Raw genomic sequence first — 17,567 nt, 5'->3', positions numbered from 1 at the left:
GGCCCCCACAAACCCTTTTTTCTTACCCAATAAAATGGCCACCCCTCCCATGACTTCATGTCAAATTCCGAGTGAAATTCTTGCCCCCCCCCCCCCCCATCCCTTCCTCAGCCTGACCTGATCCTTCACCCGGAGATGTATCTCTTGCAAGAAAATGAACTCTATTCTCAAACTCTTGACGGCAGCAAATTCCAACTTTCAGGGACTTAACACCTCCACCCCAGACTACCCCTCAGCTCTCCCCAAGCTTATGGTCCCTAATAAAGTCATCCGTCTCCACTGGCCTCCCAAAGTAATATTCCCGACCATTAGAAGTTACCAAGAGCCTGGCCGGGTACCACACCCCGAACCAAATCTGTCGTCTGAATAGTACTTTGGCCTTGTTGAATCCTGCTCGCCTTTTAGCCAGCTCTGCTCCAATGTCCTGGTAAATCCGGATTCGATTGCCCTCCCATTCACACACTCGTCTCGCCCTGGCCCACCTCAGGATCTTCTTCTTGTCCAAATACTTGTACATCCGCACAGTCACCGCTTGTGGCGACTCTCCTGCTCTTGGCTTCTGCCTGAGGCGCGGTCCACCGCTGAGGCCTCGTCCAACACCTTCCTCTCCACCAACCTGGCCAACATCCTCCAAACATAATTCGTGGCCTCCTCTCCCTCCAGACGATCCACATTCTTCAGGTTCTGTTCTTCACCTTTGACCGCAGCAACTTGCATAGATTCAAAAGGATCTCCACCACCCCTCCAAAGACACAGTCCGGTCACTCGTCGGCCCCACATTTACCACCTCCCGGATCGTCGCGCCCTGGGCTTCCGAGGCACTTTTCCACCTGTTCCAGCGACCCACAAAGAGGTGCCAATGCCCCTCAATCACCTTCTACCAGTCACTCTGCATCTCCTTCCTTTGCTGTCGAAATTCCTCCTTGTTGAAGCTCATCAGTTGCTCTATCTGCAGCTTTCCCACTGACAATGACCCTTCTCCCGCGCCATTTTAGCAATTGGTGCTGCGCCAAGATTCTCCTCCAACACCTTCACCAGGTCCCACACTGTCTTTTTCCGGGTTTGATAGCCAGTAAACATGCCAATCTAGGGGAGAACTTCTTCACTTACTTTCTCCACTCCACTTTTCTGCCAAATTTACCAAAGGCACGGGTAGAAAGGGCGAAAACCCCACACCTTCAAGCTGGGCTCCGGCCTGTGTGCGACCACTCACTCCACGGCCGCCACTCGAAATCTGGAGTTAGATTTCAGATCAACCACATCGACTGGTGCCACCTGCTGACACATGCCCATATTTACACTGCAGTCTCATCTGATTGTCTATTCTGTCTGCTAACAGCTGGCTACATTGGCAATACTGTAACAGACATGACACGAAGATGAGGAGACTTTAGATACTCTCATCATCATTCCTCTTGGTTCAGCACTTGTCCCCTTCAATTAGAAAATAATCAATATCTCTTCATTATGTAAGAAGGGTAGTCGCCAGGAAGTTACTGGGGCCTTTGTTAGGGGCAGTGCCTGAGCACATGCACAAATATGAATTGATCAGGGAGATATGGCATGGCTTTGTAAAGGATACGTTTTGTCTAATGAACTGAGTTGATCCTATTATTTACCTCCTCCTTCTTCGAAGTCTCCACTGGGATTAAAGTTGACTTACTTCCACACTGCTTCAAACCCTTCAATCCCACAATCCCTACCCAGAGGGTCTGAGGTCTCTCCGCTTTTTCCTTCAGCAGAGGCCTGAACAATTCCCATCCACCATCACTCTCCTCCTCCTGGCTGAGCGTGTTCTCTCACTCAGCAATTTCTTCTTAAACTTGTCTCACTTCCTGCAAATGAAACATGCGACTGTGGGTACCCACATGTCCCCCGGTTATGACTATCTTTTTGTGGGTTATGTGGAATGCTCCTTATTCCGATCCTATTGAGGCCTGTTCCCACAACTCTTTTCCTGTTACATCGATGACTCTTATCAGTGTCGCATCATACTCTGCCTGAGCCTGGAAAGATGGATCGATTTTCCTTCCAATTGCCACCCTCTCTTACCTTTATTTGGTCCATCTCTGACACTTCCCTTAATTTCCCTGATCCCTCCGTCTCTATTTCGCCAACATTTTAGCAAACCCACCGACTCTCACAGCTACCTTGAATACAGATCCACACATCCTGCTTCATGTAGGACTCCAGACCATTTCTCAGTTTCTCCTCCTCCAGCGCATCTGTTCTGATTTTAAAAAAATACATTTTAGAGTACCCAATTATTTTGTTCCAATTAGGGAGCAATTTAGTGTGGCCAATCCACCTAGCTTGCACATCTTTAGGTTGTGGGAACGAAACCCATGCAAACACAGGGAGAATGTGCAAACTCCATACGGACAGTGACACAGGGCCAGAATCAAACCCGGGTCCTCAGCACCGTGAGGCAGCAGTGCTAACCACCATGCCACCCTCTGTTACTGTTCTGATGAAGCCACCTTCAAACAGTGTTTCTGACATGTCTGCCTTTTTTCCATAACTCAGTTAGACATAGACATAGAATTTACAGTGCAGAAGGAGGTCATTTGGCCCATCGTGTCTGCATCAACCCTTGGAACGAAAACCCCACACCTCCCACCTATCCCCGTAACCCCACATAACCTTGTTTGACACGAAGGGCAATTTAGCATGACCAGTCCACCTAACCTACACATCTTTGGACTGTGGGAGGAAACCGGAGCATGCGGAGAAAACCCACGCAGACACGGGGAAAATGTGCAGACTCCACACAGATAGTGACCCAAGCTGGGAATCGAACCTGGGACCCAACTGTGCTAACCACTGTGCTACCTAAGGTTGCCTTATTATTCTCCTTCTCCTTAGGAAGCCCTTCTGTGTCAAAGTTAACTCGCTTCCACCCTGATTCATTGTGAACTGAGATGGTTGATAATGCCAATGCAAGATTTGCAGACTCGATCACACATGGGTTGCAGGCGATGTTTGGGATGTCAGATAAATGAGTTGTTTGAAGATTTTTGCTCTCTGTTACCTTGAATTTGCCTCTGCATATTCCTGGGGAAGTCTCTTGATGTGTTCAACGCATTCCCAAATGAACCTTCTCCATTTTAGTTGTTTACACGGCAGAGATTCCCATGAGTTTGGGGATATATTTGACCTCTTTAGGGATGTTTTGATGACATCCCTGAAGTATGAGTGATTTCCGAATAGAGCCATTGATTTGGTAAACTGGTACCAGGTTGAGGAATGACATATCCTGTCCAGTGGAACTGATTTCACTTGATGTGGCAGCTAAGTATGTAGTTATTCATATAGACTTCCTGAAGGTAGGGGGCAGAGAATTTTCAGAACGAGCTTAAGTTGGGAGGATTCGACTAGTGTGCCTCCCAGGGATCTGCACTGCAGCTTCAACTTTTCACTATCATTTCAGGGTTTTTCAAAATGTGGGTCACAGATGGGTGCCAGAAGGCAGTGATCGGTCGCAGCATTTCCGATCACAGGAGGAGTGACCAATGGCTGTTATTGGTACTTTGATTGAGAATGGCGGGGCCACCGCCTTTTAAACAAGAAGGAAATGAGGCTAGTTGGAGTCTTCCCACCAAAGGTGGCAGCAGTGAGCAGGTCATGTTCCCTGCAAGTACACTTGAAGTCACGCATCCTGTTTTACGTGTTTTTGACACCAAATCACGGAGGAGAGATTCTCTTGTTTTCTAGCTGATGGGAAGCAAAGATGGCTGAGAAGCTAAATCATTTACTCACAAGTAACAGACAGCCAGTGACTGAAATACACAGTGTACCTCATGGCCAGGATCTCACAGCTGAAACTGCTGGAGTGAGCTGCTCAGCAGAGTACAGGGCAGTGTAATGTTATCTCTGTGCAGTGCTCCAGGGCCTCTGGCTAATAGCTTACAAAGAAGAAACTTAATTCGGGAACAAAACAGTATTGTTGTAATTTTTCTCTTTCCCACAAAATAATTGGAGGCGTCTCAGGCACAGAACGATCGCTTGGAGAGCACAGCTTCAGAGATAGACCTCCGGAGCTGACTCTGCCCAACACATGGAATCAAGTACAATTTATACAGAGTGCGGTCATGTAGGCAATAATATCATTTACATTGGATCATGTCTTCCCCGAACCGATGACGGAGTGAGGTGACTAGGGGATTTTCACAGTAATTTCATTGCAGTGTTAATGTAAGCCTACTTGTGACACAAATAAAGATTATGTCTGTTTTAAATTTTACATTAAACAAGTTACATATGTGTACCCAGGCAGATGGGTGGTATATACCCTTCATTTCTCTTTGGCTCCTTCCCTATTTGGTGCCAGACCTGATTGATGTGTCTGGTCCTGAGACCGAGTTAGAACATCTTTCTGTTGATTGCTGTAGGTTGTGTCATAAGAACAACTGTTTACGGTCACTAGGTCAACTGGAACATGTTGTTTAACGCTTATGCTGACTGCTGCAGATTGTGCCACCAGATAGGCTTTTCCTAGAACCCCGACAGTGCAGAAGGAGGAGGCCATTCGGTCCATCGGGTCTCCAGTCCTAGCTCTTGGAAAGAGCACCCTACTTAAACCCAGGTCTCCTATTCCCATAACCTCACCTAACCTGCACATTTTACACTAAGGGGCAATTAGCTTCGCTAATCAACATAACCTGCACATCTTAGACTGCAAGAGGAAACCAGACCAACTGGAGGAAACCGGCGCAGACACGAGGAGAAAGTGCAAACTCCACTCAAGTCCCAAGGTCAGAATCAAACCCAGGTCCCTGGCTCTGTGAGGCAACAGTGCTAACCACTGTGACATCCCTGTGAGAGCAATCCTCACACTCGAGGAACTGTCTATGTTTTACCTCCCAGATTAGCTCCAGAAGTGAACGCTGCCTCATTTTGTTCAGCTGAATTGTCCTATATCTAGTTCCCATTGAGTCAGCGTTAACTTCATCAACCCTCGGTTCAAATCCCCACACACTCCTGTGTGAATGATTTAATCCTTTCTTGTCAAAACCTCAAAGGACAAGTCAGACAGCAAATCATCCAATGGCAATGTTTAATTGACCCAATAACACGATTATCATAACTTAAACATTGAATATATAAACAATCAGTAAAAATAGTTGTAGACAGGGTCATCCAGCAACATTAATAACAGAATTATTAGGGAGGTGGATAACACAATGAGTGAGGGAGGTTGTCAGCTGAGTCTGTCACCATCAGAAACCATTCACTAGATCAATGATTATCAAACTATGGTTTAGTTCAGTGTCTGAGAATACAGCAGATTGGGGAGATTCATTTAATATCAACTATTGAGGAATCTAATTAATCCATTCAGTATTCTGTTTGTCTAAACTGTTGATTAGAGGGTAGGTTTATCTTGGGGAGTTTGCCCAAAATGGGGGATAGTAAATGGGCCGTGAATTTTGTACTCGGCCCGATTCTCTTGTCCATTGACTGTTGCTTTCACCGATGAGGTGTTAATCCATGGCGCCCTCTGTCGGCTCAAGTCCAAAGATGTGCAGGTTAGTTGGATTGGCCATACTAAATTGTCCCTTAGTGTCAAGTGGGTAGGTGAGATTGAAGGGTTATAGGAATAGGGTGGGGATGTGGGCTTGGATGGAGTGCTCTTTCAGATGCTCGGTGCAAACTCGATGGGCCAAATGGTCTCCTTCTGCACTGTCAGGGTTTTATGGTTCTATGAAGTGGATACAACAGTTCCCATCCACTCCAACATAAGGAGATATGGAGAGTTCCCTGGTGTCTGCATGGACATGTATCCCTCAACTTGCTGCTCTGGTGAGAAACTGACATTAGAAATCGGCAGCCTCACAGAAACCTTTCATTATCCAGTCCAAGGATCCCAGTTGTGGGTGTCACTGGTAAAGTCATTAATTGTCTACTCGACATGCTCGGAGATGTTGCTGTTGGGCTATTTCATTCATGGAATTTCATGAAGGGCCCGTCTCAACCTTGCCCCTCGTCTGAGGTGTGGTGATCCTCAGGTTAAATCACCAGCAGTCAGCTCTCCCCCTCAAAAGGAAAAGCAGCCTCTGGTCACTGGGGACTTTGGCAACTTTATCAAAGAAAATAAAAATGTACAATGTTAGAAACTTACAGCCTTCTATATGAATAAGGATGACAGTGAAATTGGTGGAAACGTCATCCCCATTCAGCCACTGGCAATGCCCAGGCAGCAGCATTGACTGTCAGAAACATGTCAGTCTCACTGTGGAGGGTCCCAGTCAGTCAGAGTTAACATCTGAACTGCTGAGATGGAGCATAGGAACCTAGAAAATAGAAGCAGAGGGAAGCCATTCAGCCCATTGAATCTGCACCAGCCTCTGGAAAGAGCACCCCACTCAAGCCCATGTCTCCCGCCCCCCTCCCCATAGCCCAGTAACCCCACCTAACATTTTGGACACTATGGGGAAATTCCAGTTACCACCTAACCTCCACATCTTTGAACTGTGGGAGGCACCACACAGACAAGAGGAGAACGTACAAACGCCACACAGTCACCCAAGGCCAGAATTGAACCTGGGACCCTGGAGCTGTGAGGCAACTGTACTAACCACGGTGCCACCCTTTAAGTCGTTGATGTAACTATTTGATAAAACTAAGCCGATTTCTAGGGCATTTCACACGCAGCTAACATAACAGTCAATTACATTGGAGAGGGTCTGTAGTCAGACACAGAACAGACCAGATAAGGACGGCACGTTTCATTTCCAAAATCTCAGACTGATTAATGACCACTGACAACAGTTTCTATTGAAAATCCAGTTTCTATTGAACTAAATTTAAATTCTCAAACTGTCATTTGAACAGTCAGTCTGGATTGACAGTCCAACATCTTAACCAATACACTCCCCTCCCCGATAACCAGAAATCTACTCCATTAACGACCATTTATTTCATCACAATTTGGGAGTCAGTGGTCGCATCACAAAAGTATGTGACAGATGCTATAAAATTATTTTTATTCCTGCTCTTTACAGAATATAAATCTTAATTCCTCTTTACTGGATGTTGATGAATTTAATACCTTTGGTGTGATTTTTACATTAAACCATGGAGTCTTATCCCTCTGCTCCTTGATCTGTCAGTCTGTGATTCCAGGTCATATCTAAAACCCAGTCATCTTTCCTGTGTGATATTATTTGAATTTGGTCATTGCTGATTACAAATTGTTGGTCCCTTTCCCTGACTTTTGAAGTCTAATGAATCCAGTGGAACTTTGCCATTTATTATACTAGAGCGAGGAGAGAATAAACAAACTGTATATGATGATGGGGAATGTAAAATAAAGCAGGAAATAATGTAATGTACAGCAGGTCCATCAATATCTGTAGAAACATACATGGAAAACAGAAGCAGGAAAAGGCCATTCAGCCCTTCGAACATGCTCCACCATTCATTATCATGGCTGATCATCCAAGTTCAATTCTCTGATTCCGCCTTCCCCCAGATCCCTTGATCCCAAGAGCCAAATCTAATTCCTTCTTGAAATTACACAGCGTTTTGTCCTCAACTACTCACTGCGGTAGCGAATTCCACAGATTCACCACTCTCTGGGTGAAGAAAATTCTTCAGAAATGATTGATCCCTCATCCTCAAACTATGACCGGTGATTCTGGACTCCGCCGCCATCGCCAACATTCTTTCTGAATCTACCGTGTAACCCCTTTAGAATTTTATAAGATCCCCTCCCCCCTTCTAAACTCCAATGAATATAATCCTAACCGATTTAGTCCCACCATCAAGGAATCAGCCTGGTAAATATTCGCTACACTCCCTCCACAGCAAGAACATCCTTCCTCAGGTAAGGACACCGAAACTGCGCACAATACAAAATAGTATCAATACAAGAGTTACATCCTAAGGAACCTGACCCAGAACAGCAAACTATTTTCTCTCTGTTTAAATGCTGATGATCCTGCTCTGTGTTCAGACCACAACTACACGTTGACCTGACTACATCTCGCTTCCCACCATCTGACTACACTCCACCCCACACTAAACCCCAACCCGACTAAATCCCACCTCCAAACAATGATGAAAGCCCAAACAGACTACCACAAAGACACCCCGGCTACGCCCCCGCATTAGGCACACAGTGGTTCAGAATGTGAGTTCCTATATAGATCATGTCCATTTACTGCAATGTACTTTACACTGGGTCACTCAACTTACACAACTTGATAAACTTCTTTATTTGACAATTACAGGCCTGTATGTCATTCCAGTTCAGAAACGTGCCCTTCAGTGTGTACATGACAGCAATATCAATAGCAATATCAATAGTCTGCATTAAATACTATGGGCGGGATTCCCCTTGCATCAGCAAACGGGCAGAGAACCGATTCCGGAATCGGGGCCGGTGCCAGTTTGACGGCGGTTTGCGATTCTCCGCCCCCTCCAAACCGGCGTCATCATGACGTGCACCGCGCGCAGACACAAGGCTGTTAACACCTCACTCAAGATGCTCCGCCCCCAAGGGCCGAATTCCCGACGATGCAGGACACATGTGGTCTCAGCTAGAGTGCCGGCTGCGGATTGTGTCCAGCGCTGCCACACTCGACGGGATCCGTACCGCTGGCCGGAGGGCTCCTGCTAAGGAGGGTGGACACGGGGTGGGCTGTGGGATCGCGGTTTACAGGTTAGGTTACACACACGGCCAGAATCATGTTGTACGGTGCGACCGGTGCAAGTCGTCAGCCGTGCGCATGCTCGGTCCGGGACCCGGCCATTCTGCGGCTGTTTTTAAAAAAAAAATTTTAGAGTACCCAATTCATTTTTTTCCAATTAAGGGCCAATTTTAGCATGGTCAATCCACCTACCCCATCTTTGGGTTGTGGGGGTGAAACCCACACAAACACGGGGAGAATGCGCAAACTCCACAAGGACAGTGACCCAGAGCCGGGATCGAACCTGGGACCTCGGCGCCATTGGCGGCCGTTTATGGCAAGATCCGCGGGCCTTTCACTTGGCGCCAGTGATAGCCCCTCACTGGTACTGGAATTGGTATGGGGTCGACGCCAAATTTCCTGTCGTGAAAGTTGACACATTCTCTCCGGCGTCAGCACTTAGTCTCCAGAACGGAGAATCCAGCCCATTGGTTCAGAAACTGTCATTTTCTTACTTAGGGAGACAGAAAAGCATTGCAGCTTTCCGTCTAACTCCCTTGTTAAAAAATCTGATGAAACATCTGCATGCACTGAGTGTTTGTCCCTATTGGCCGGTGGGATCTATCCCAGCTGAACACTCTGCCCCCATCCTGAACCCACACAGGTTCACTTCCCGGCAGGGTCACTGCAAACTGATACCTTTACCCCCAACCCCAGGATTACAGCGCTGTGGGGTCGGGAGGCGGAGTCTGGTGGGGTCGGGAGGCGGAGTCTGGTGACCCTGTTGCTGGGCCTCTGATGTCACAATGGGAGATGACACTCACTCAACTCCAGCTGGAAACTGGGAAACGGCCAATAGGATTTCAACCTGGAGCCTGGCCGGTTAAAGGAATCAGAGAAAAATGGTCACAGAATGAGAGCGGGGATGTCTGTAAATTGAAATGTTCAGAGAATCAGATCGGTCATGTTGCTAAATTGGAATATTCACATGTCACATATAGTCGAGGTCGGAATTCCTGCAGCGACTCCAACTGTCTTTTTCCATTTGGACTGAACCGATTGCTCACGAGCCTGAAACAGATTAAATATATAGATTAAACAGCAGGGCAAATAGCAGGAGACTGTAGTTAATATCTCAATAACAACAGACAAATATTAATCATCAACGTGGTTGAAAACCCACATATATATTGACAGGAACACTCACACGATCTGCTCCAGGCTCCTGCAAGTCTGTATGAGGTGGCGGAGAGCAGGTACAGATTGGTCTGTGAAGGAGTTTGAATTCAGGTTCAGAGACATCAGGGACTGGTTTGTACTGAGAGCAGAGGCAAGATCCTCGGCACAAGAATCTGTGAGAACATTCTGTCCGAGACTGGGGATCAGTGAGAGACATAACAGGAATGAGAGTGAGTGCCGTGCTTATTAAGACGACAATTATTGCTATTGATAATGTACAGCATCCGATACTCAGTTATTAAAACACTTTCACAGTCTGTTACTTACTCCAGCCTTTGTATTTTACAGTCCGGATTCTGCAAAGCTGCAGACAGTAGCTTCATGCCCGAATCTCCCAGCTTATTCATATTCAGATTTAGATCCGTCAGCGACAGGTTTGTACTCACAGCAGAGGCGAGATCCTCTGCACAAGAATCTGTGAGGGTATTATCATTTAGCCTGAGGATCATGACAAAAACAACAGGCAATTTAGAATGGCCTATCCACCTGCACATCTTTGGAGTGTGGGAGGAAACCGGAGCATCCGGAGGAAACCCGCGCACACAGGGAGAACGTGCAGACTCCACACATTGACCGGGGTAGGAATTGAACCTGGGCCCCGGCGCTGTGAGGCAGCAGGGCTAACCACTGTGCCACCATGACATCCCTGTACCACCGTGCCGCCCCTATTGTTAGGGTTGCGGGACCCAGAGCCGCCTTAAGCGACAGTGTGGCTGCGCGACTTGGCAGAGTTTCTTGCACTTGGAAAAGATAAAGTTTGCAATAAGTGGCACAGGTGAGGGGTTCTTCTTGAGGTGGAGGTTATTCATTGACTTCTTTAAAGAGTGGTAAAATGGCAGCGGGGTGGGGAGGGGTGTAGGGAGAGCTCCGGGTTTGTTTTGTTATAGTTGTAAAACGCGGGGCGTAGCCGGGGAGTCTGTGGGGCAGACTGTTCGGGCTTTAATTGTTGTTTGGAAGTGGGATATGGTCAGGTTGGGGTCCCTATCATAGTTACCCAGGCGTTTGAATGGGTTTTAATCCTTTCAACGTTTCCAAGTAAGTATTTTGCTAAGTCGGAACCATCTGAAGTCTCCGACTTTAAATCAAAGTTTGGCGGTGTTGGGGGTGGGAGAGGAGACACAGTAATTGCTCAACATAAGCTGAACTGTTGTGGGCAATCTCTGCACCTTGTCCGGGATTCCTGCGAGGACCATCTGGAGGCTGGAAGGGCTGGACTGACTTTAAAACACAATTTCACAAAGTCTGCTACTTGCCTCAGTCTCTGTATTTTACAGGCCGGATTTCTCAGAGCCGCAGACAGTAGTTTCATTCCGGAATCTCCCAGATTGTTATTCCCCAGGTTCAGATCCGTCAGTGACTGGTTTATACTGAGAGCGGAGGAGAGATCCTCAGCACAGCAATGTGTGAGAGTGACATCGCATAAACTAGAAATCAGAGTGAGATAGAAGAAGAATTAGGGAAATCCACAACATTTAAAATAACACGGCTTATAGCAATGGCTAGTTTCGCTCAGTTAGCTGAACAGTTAATCTGTAATGCAGAGTAGGGCCAACTGTGCGGGTTCAATTCCTATACCGGCTGAGGTTATTTAAGAAGGCTCCACCCGCTCAAACTTGCCCCTCGCCTGAGGTGTGGTGATCCTCAGGTTAAATCACCAGCAGTCAGATCTCCCCTTCAAAGGGAAAAGCAGACTCTGGTCACCGGGGACTATGGCAACTTTACTTTATCAAAGAAAATAAAAATGTACAATGTTAGAAACTTACAGCCTTCTATATGAATAAGGATGACAGTGAAATTGGTGGAAACGTCATCCCCATTCAGCCGCTGGCAATGCCCAGGCAGCAGCATTGACTGTCAGAAACGCGTCAGTCTCTCTGTGGAGGGTCCCAGTCAGTCAGAGTTGACATCTGAACTGCTGAGATGGAGCATAGGAACATAGAAAATAGAAGCAGGAGGAGGCCATTCAGCCCATCGAGCCTACTCCGGCATTCCATACGATCATGGCTGATTATCCAACTCAGTATCCTGTTCCCGTTTCCCCGCATATAGAGTTGTGGAATAATACAGCGCAGAAAAGGCCCTCCGGTCCATTGCGTCTACGCCTGTTATAAACAACCACCTAACCATTCTAATCCCATTTTCCAGCACTTGGCCCATAGCCCTGTGATCGCAAGTGCACATTTAAATACTTCTTAAATGTTCGGGGGTCTCTGCCTCCACCACCCTTTCAGGCAGCAAATTCCAAATTCCCACCAGCCTCTGGGTAAAAAGGTTTTCCCTCACATCCCCTCTAAACCTCCTGCCCCTTACCTTAAATCTATGCCACCTGGTTATTAACCCCTCCACCAAGGGGAAATGTTGGTTCCTGTCTACTCTATCTATGCCCCTCATCATTTTATACATCTCAATTATGTTATCCCCTCAATCTCCTCTGCTCCAATGAAAACAGTCTAAGTCTACCCAATCTCTTCATAGCCAAAACTCTCCAGCCCAGGGAACATCCTGATGTCGCTGCAAGTGTTCATGGACTTATTCAGTATCTGAAGAGTCCCGAATCGTGCTCAATATTGTGAAATCATCAGCAAATATCCCACTCTGACCTTATGCTGGAAGGAAGGTTAATGATGAAGCAGCTGAGATTGAGCCGAGGAAACTATCCTGAGAAACCTTTTTAACTATGTCCTGGGATGAAGAAGATCAAAATACAACCAGAAGCACCTTCCCTTTGGCAGGCGTGACTCCAACTAGTGGAGAGTGTTCCCCTTGATTCCCATTTTGCTTGATTCTTTTCCAGTGCTGGGGAGGCATTTCCAATGTCAAAGGCAGGCATTCTCACTTCACCTCGAGTTCCATGTTTTGATTATTTTAGAGGTCAGGTATAAGTGGCCCTTGTTAAACACAACTGAGCATTAGTGGGCAGGCTATTGCAGTGTTAGTGCCAATTGATAGTTCTGCTAATGTCACCTTCTATCACTTTGACAATGGTTGAGACAAGGTGGATGGAGCAGTAATGAGCCACATTGGATTTGTCATACTGTTTCTGAACAGGAATTACCTGGGCAACGTTTCTACATCGTCGCTCAGTTGCCAATGTTGTCCATGTTCCAGAACACCTTGGCGATTGGGCACAGCTAATTCTGGAGCACACATCTTGTGTGCTGTTGTTAAAAATTGTAAGTGTATTTGCAGTATCCTGTGCCTTCAACCGTTTCCTGAAGTGATGTAAAGTCAATCAAATTGGTTGAATATTGAAACCTATGATGCTGGGGACCACAGGAGGAGACTGAGATGGATCATCCACTTTTATTTTTGCTGAAGGTGGTTGCAAATGCTTTGTCCTTGCCATTCGCACTGATGTGCCGGCACCCCCCGTATAATTGAGGATGAAAATCGTTGTGGAACCTCCTCCTCCTGAAAGTTGCTTAATTGTCCACCAGCATTAAGGATTGAATGTGGCAGGACTGCAGAGCTTTGATCTAACACATTGGTTGTGGATATGCTCCAACTATCATATGCTGCATCCACAGGCTATATGGAATCCACACAGTCCTGGCTTGTAGTTTCACCAGGCTGAATTCGCATTTTTAGGTGTCTCCAAGGCGAAGTTGTTAATATCTGTGATGTGGAGATGCCAGCGTTGGACTGAGGTGAGCACAGTAAGAAGTCTGACAACACCAGATTAAAGTCCAACAGGTTTGTTTCGAATCACTAGCTTTCGGAGCACAGCTCCTTCCCTCAGGTGAATGAAGAGGTAGGTTCCAGAAACATATATATATATATATATAAAAGATGCAAGACGATACATTGAACGCGAGCATTTGCAGGTAATTAAGTCTTTACAGATCCAGAGAGAGGGCTAATCCCAGGTTAAAGAGGTGTGAATTGTCTCAAACCAGGACAGTTGGTAGGATTTGGCAAGCCCAGGCCAGATGGTGGAAGGTGAATGTAATGCGACATGAATCCAAGGTCCCAGTTGAGGCCAGTGTGCGGAACTTGGCTATATGTTTCTGCTCGGCGATTCTTCAGCAGTCAAGGGCATTCAGCCTCTGATCTTCGGGTAAGCATTCTCCAAGGAGCCTTCAGGACGCACGACAACGCAGCTTCCTTTGCCATGAATCCTGGAGTGGGACTTGAACCAAGACTTTCTGATTTAGAGTACGGGATGCCACCAATTGTGACACAAGACATCCTGATTTACTGGATTGAAGATGCTATATAAATGCAGCTTGCACTAGTTACTAATAACACCATGATATGATACTTGATGATACTGTTCAGTGTTAGACACCCTGCTGTCATAAACACAATCTCACATAATTTTGTATTTTATACTTGGATTCCTCAGAGCTACAGAGTCTGAGAGCTTATTCATTTTGATATTTTGCTGGAATAGGCAATTCAGTCTGTTGAGTCTGCTCCGCCCTTCAAGGCAATCATGGCAGATCAGTGGCTTCAATGCTTTTCTCCAAACTATCCCCACATCCCTTTATATCATTGGTATTTGGAAATCTGTTCAATTCTGCTTTATACATGCTCATTGATTGAGATTCCACAGACCTCTGGAGCAGGGAATTCCAAACATTCACAACCCTCTGAGGAAATGAATTTCTCCTCATCTCGGTCCCGAGTGGCTTACCTCTTCTCTTGAAATTGTGTTCTCTGATTCTACACCTCACTCAATCCACCTATTCCTGTGCCTACCAGCAGGTTGCACTGGGAGTAATCCTGAGATTACTGCTTTTGAGGTCCTGCTCGAAAATCTGCTTTTAGGACATCATCCCATTTTATATCTATGTCGTTTGTACCAATATCGGCCACAACCCTTGGTTGTTCACCCTGAAGGATGTGCTGCAGCCACACAGTGACATTCTTGACCCTGGCACCAGGTAGGTAGCACATGCTGGTGTCATGTGTACAGCTGCAAGGGCAGCACGGTGGCACAGTGGTTAGCATTGCTGCCTACGGCGCTGAGGTCCCAGGTTCGAATCCCGGCCCTGGGTCACTGTCTGTGTGGAGTTTGCACATTCTCCCCACGTCTGCGTGGGTCTCACCCCCACAACCCAAAGATGTGCAGGATAGGTAGATTGGCCACGCTACATTTTCCCTTAATTGGAAAAAATAATTGGGTACTCTAAAAAAATTTTTAAAGTGTACAGCGGAGGGGCTGCTGGCTGATCAGGTGAACTGTGAAAGGATAAGGGTGGCTACACCAAACTAAGTGGAGCTAAACAGGATGGACGAGGTTTCGCCTCTGTAGTGTGGGAAGCGCTGAAGGGGGTGATCAGTGGGGAGTTAGTTTCGATCTGGGTGCATAAAGAGAAGGGGGAGCGGCTAGAAAGGCAAAGGTTAGTGGAGGCCATTCTGGAGGTGGACCAGAGGATCTGAGGAGGCGTTACTAAAGGAGAAGAAGAAGGAGTTTCAGCTCATGTCTATAGGGGAAGGAGGTGGGGCAGTTGTGTCGGGTCAGGGGGCGACGGACGAACATGGGGGAAAGGCCAGCAGGATGCTTGCACATCAGTTGAGGCAGCAGGTGGCACAGAGGGAGATTGGTCGGATGAAAGATTTGAGGGGGTTAGGTGGTCACGGAGTCGGGGGAGATAAAAAAGGGATATTTGAGGCCTTTTATCATCGGCTGTACGGTGGAGCATAGGAGGCCGGATTCTCTGTCCTGCCAACCGGCCAATGGGGTTTCTCATTGTGCCATTCCATGCCCTTGGCGTGTGGGCGCTGCCGCCGATCCGGAGGATTCCGCTTGGCGACTAGATATTTTGTATAATCTCCCGATCCTTAAAAGCCCACATTACTAACGTTAATATAGTACGGGGCAGATGTAGTGATTACTGATGCAGTCACTAAAAATAATTAATAGTGTCAAGGCATCCAGTTATTATAAACACAATCTCTCAGTTTGATACATACCACAGTTTCTGTATTTTACAGTCTGGATTCCTCAGAGCCACGGATAGTAGTTTCACTCCTGGATCTCCCAGTTTATTATTACTCAGGTTCAGGTTTGTCAGTGACTGGTTTGTATTGAGAGCGGTGGCGAGATCCTTCGCACAATAATCAGTGAGAGTGTTATTATCCAACCTGGAGATCAGAGAGAGAGTAATAGAAATCTGGATGAAGTACAGAAGAGTGAAATTGGACATGCGGAGGGTTAAAGATAGACTGTACTGTATTGGTCGCCCATGATATCTACTTCAATAGACTTCAGATCAGGTTGGTGTCATGTGAGAGTACCTTTAAGAAATTGATGTCTAAGCAATGTACCTTTAAGAAATGGAGCAGCTCATATTACTGAAGTGATGTCAGAGGGTGGGGGAAGTTGAGCTGAGCTCACTTCTGTTTTTGGTTTCAGTTTTGAGGAAAAGAGCTTGGGTGTGTCTGTGTTTGCAGTGAGCTGGATCTGCTGTGATCTCTGCCATGAAAGACTATCTCTGAATCATTTGGGTGATTTAATAATAGTAATGTCTTTAACCTGATGTGTTTCTGTTTAAAGGTCTCTTGGATGTTTAAAGGAACAACTGAAGGATTATTTAGTATTATTTTTGGGGTTATCTTTGAAGTAAGGGGTGTTAAGTGATCCAATGTTTATTTAAAAGGTTAAGTTGAGTTCATGGAATAAACATTGTTTTGTGTTTAAAAACCCACGTGTCCATAATTGTAATACTACACCTGGAGAACAAGCCGAGTGCTTCAAAAGCTAATAATCCATTAAAGGGGGAGGTTGGTTGAACTCCATAATACATTTCGGGGTTCTGAAAACGCCTCTCCCATAACATTGGGATTCTCCAGTGCCCCACCTGACTCTTACTCGGATTCTCTCTTCCCACCACTTGTCAACTGGATTTCCGATTAAAGCCATCCCATGCTGCCGGGAAACCTATGGGCGGGGGTGCGCTGCCGGTGGGAACAGAGAATTCCAACAGCCAGGGAATTCTGGACCAGGTATTCCTATAATCACCAGCATTGCCCTGCCAACGTTCCAATGCCACTGTGCCCGTGTAACATCGGGAGCATCAGGATACCACTCGGGAACCCCCAATCACCTAGGAGACCCCCAAAATGCCAGAACACCGGGATCTTGTTTGTGGAAACGAGTACTAAACAGCCTCTGGTCAGGGTCTCAGAGCGGGGGCCGTTCAATCCCACGCTTTGGGTAACTCCGGCGTAGACATATTCAAGCGAGACTAACTACTCACTTGAATATGGAACTGTGGGTCCTGGCATCAATGGCGGCTCGTGGCGTCTCGCAAGATCTCGTGCTAGATCTCGAGTCGGGTGCGACGAGGCCGGTGAATCGTGTCCCAGGTTTTTCCTGATTTGCATTTCTGCCCGTCTGCATTATACTCACACTGTTAAATATTAATACTGCACAGAATTCTCTGTTCATTCATGCTGCTGGGATTCTGCTCCCACTGCAGTGAATAGAGCTTTGGCTGAGCACCACATTATCCGCTCTCACTGGCAGCGGTAGTGGGGCAGACTTGCAATGGAGAATCCAGGCCACATAATGGTCAGATTCTCCTTCCCTGCTGGCAGTACACCTCCACCCATGGATTTCCCAGCGGCGTACGGTAGCTTCAATGGAAAATCCTATTGACAAGTGGTGGAAGTATAGAACCCTGCTACCAGCGAACGATGCGCCGCTGAGAAATGGGCAACTGCATTTAACAGGCCTCCCTGCCACAT

General features: G+C 46.7%; 1 protein-coding gene across 1 annotated transcript in view; it reads right to left on the bottom strand.

Annotated features, from left to right (window-relative positions):
- Positions 1–8,841: 8,841 nt before the first annotated feature.
- LOC119968004 overlaps positions 8,842–17,567 on the bottom strand; it is a 185,773-nt gene continuing 177,047 nt past the window's right edge. The window contains exons 22-26 of the mRNA XM_038801105.1: positions 15,792–15,962; positions 11,126–11,296; positions 10,140–10,310; positions 9,841–10,008; positions 8,842–9,704 (exon numbers count right to left, since the gene is read on the bottom strand). Of these exons, the coding sequence (XP_038657033.1) occupies positions 9,596–9,704; positions 9,841–10,008; positions 10,140–10,310; positions 11,126–11,296; positions 15,792–15,962 (790 nt within the window). The 3' untranslated portion in view covers positions 8,842–9,595. The remainder of the gene's footprint in view (positions 9,705–9,840; positions 10,009–10,139; positions 10,311–11,125; positions 11,297–15,791; positions 15,963–17,567) is intronic.

The sequence above is a fragment of the Scyliorhinus canicula genome, chromosome 6 (assembly GCF_902713615.1).
Source record: "Scyliorhinus canicula chromosome 6, sScyCan1.1, whole genome shotgun sequence".
In the NCBI taxonomy this organism is placed as follows: domain Eukaryota; kingdom Metazoa; phylum Chordata; class Chondrichthyes; order Carcharhiniformes; family Scyliorhinidae; genus Scyliorhinus; species Scyliorhinus canicula.
Note: the sequence above shows the minus strand (reverse complement) of the source record. Positions and strands in the feature narration are given on the sequence as shown.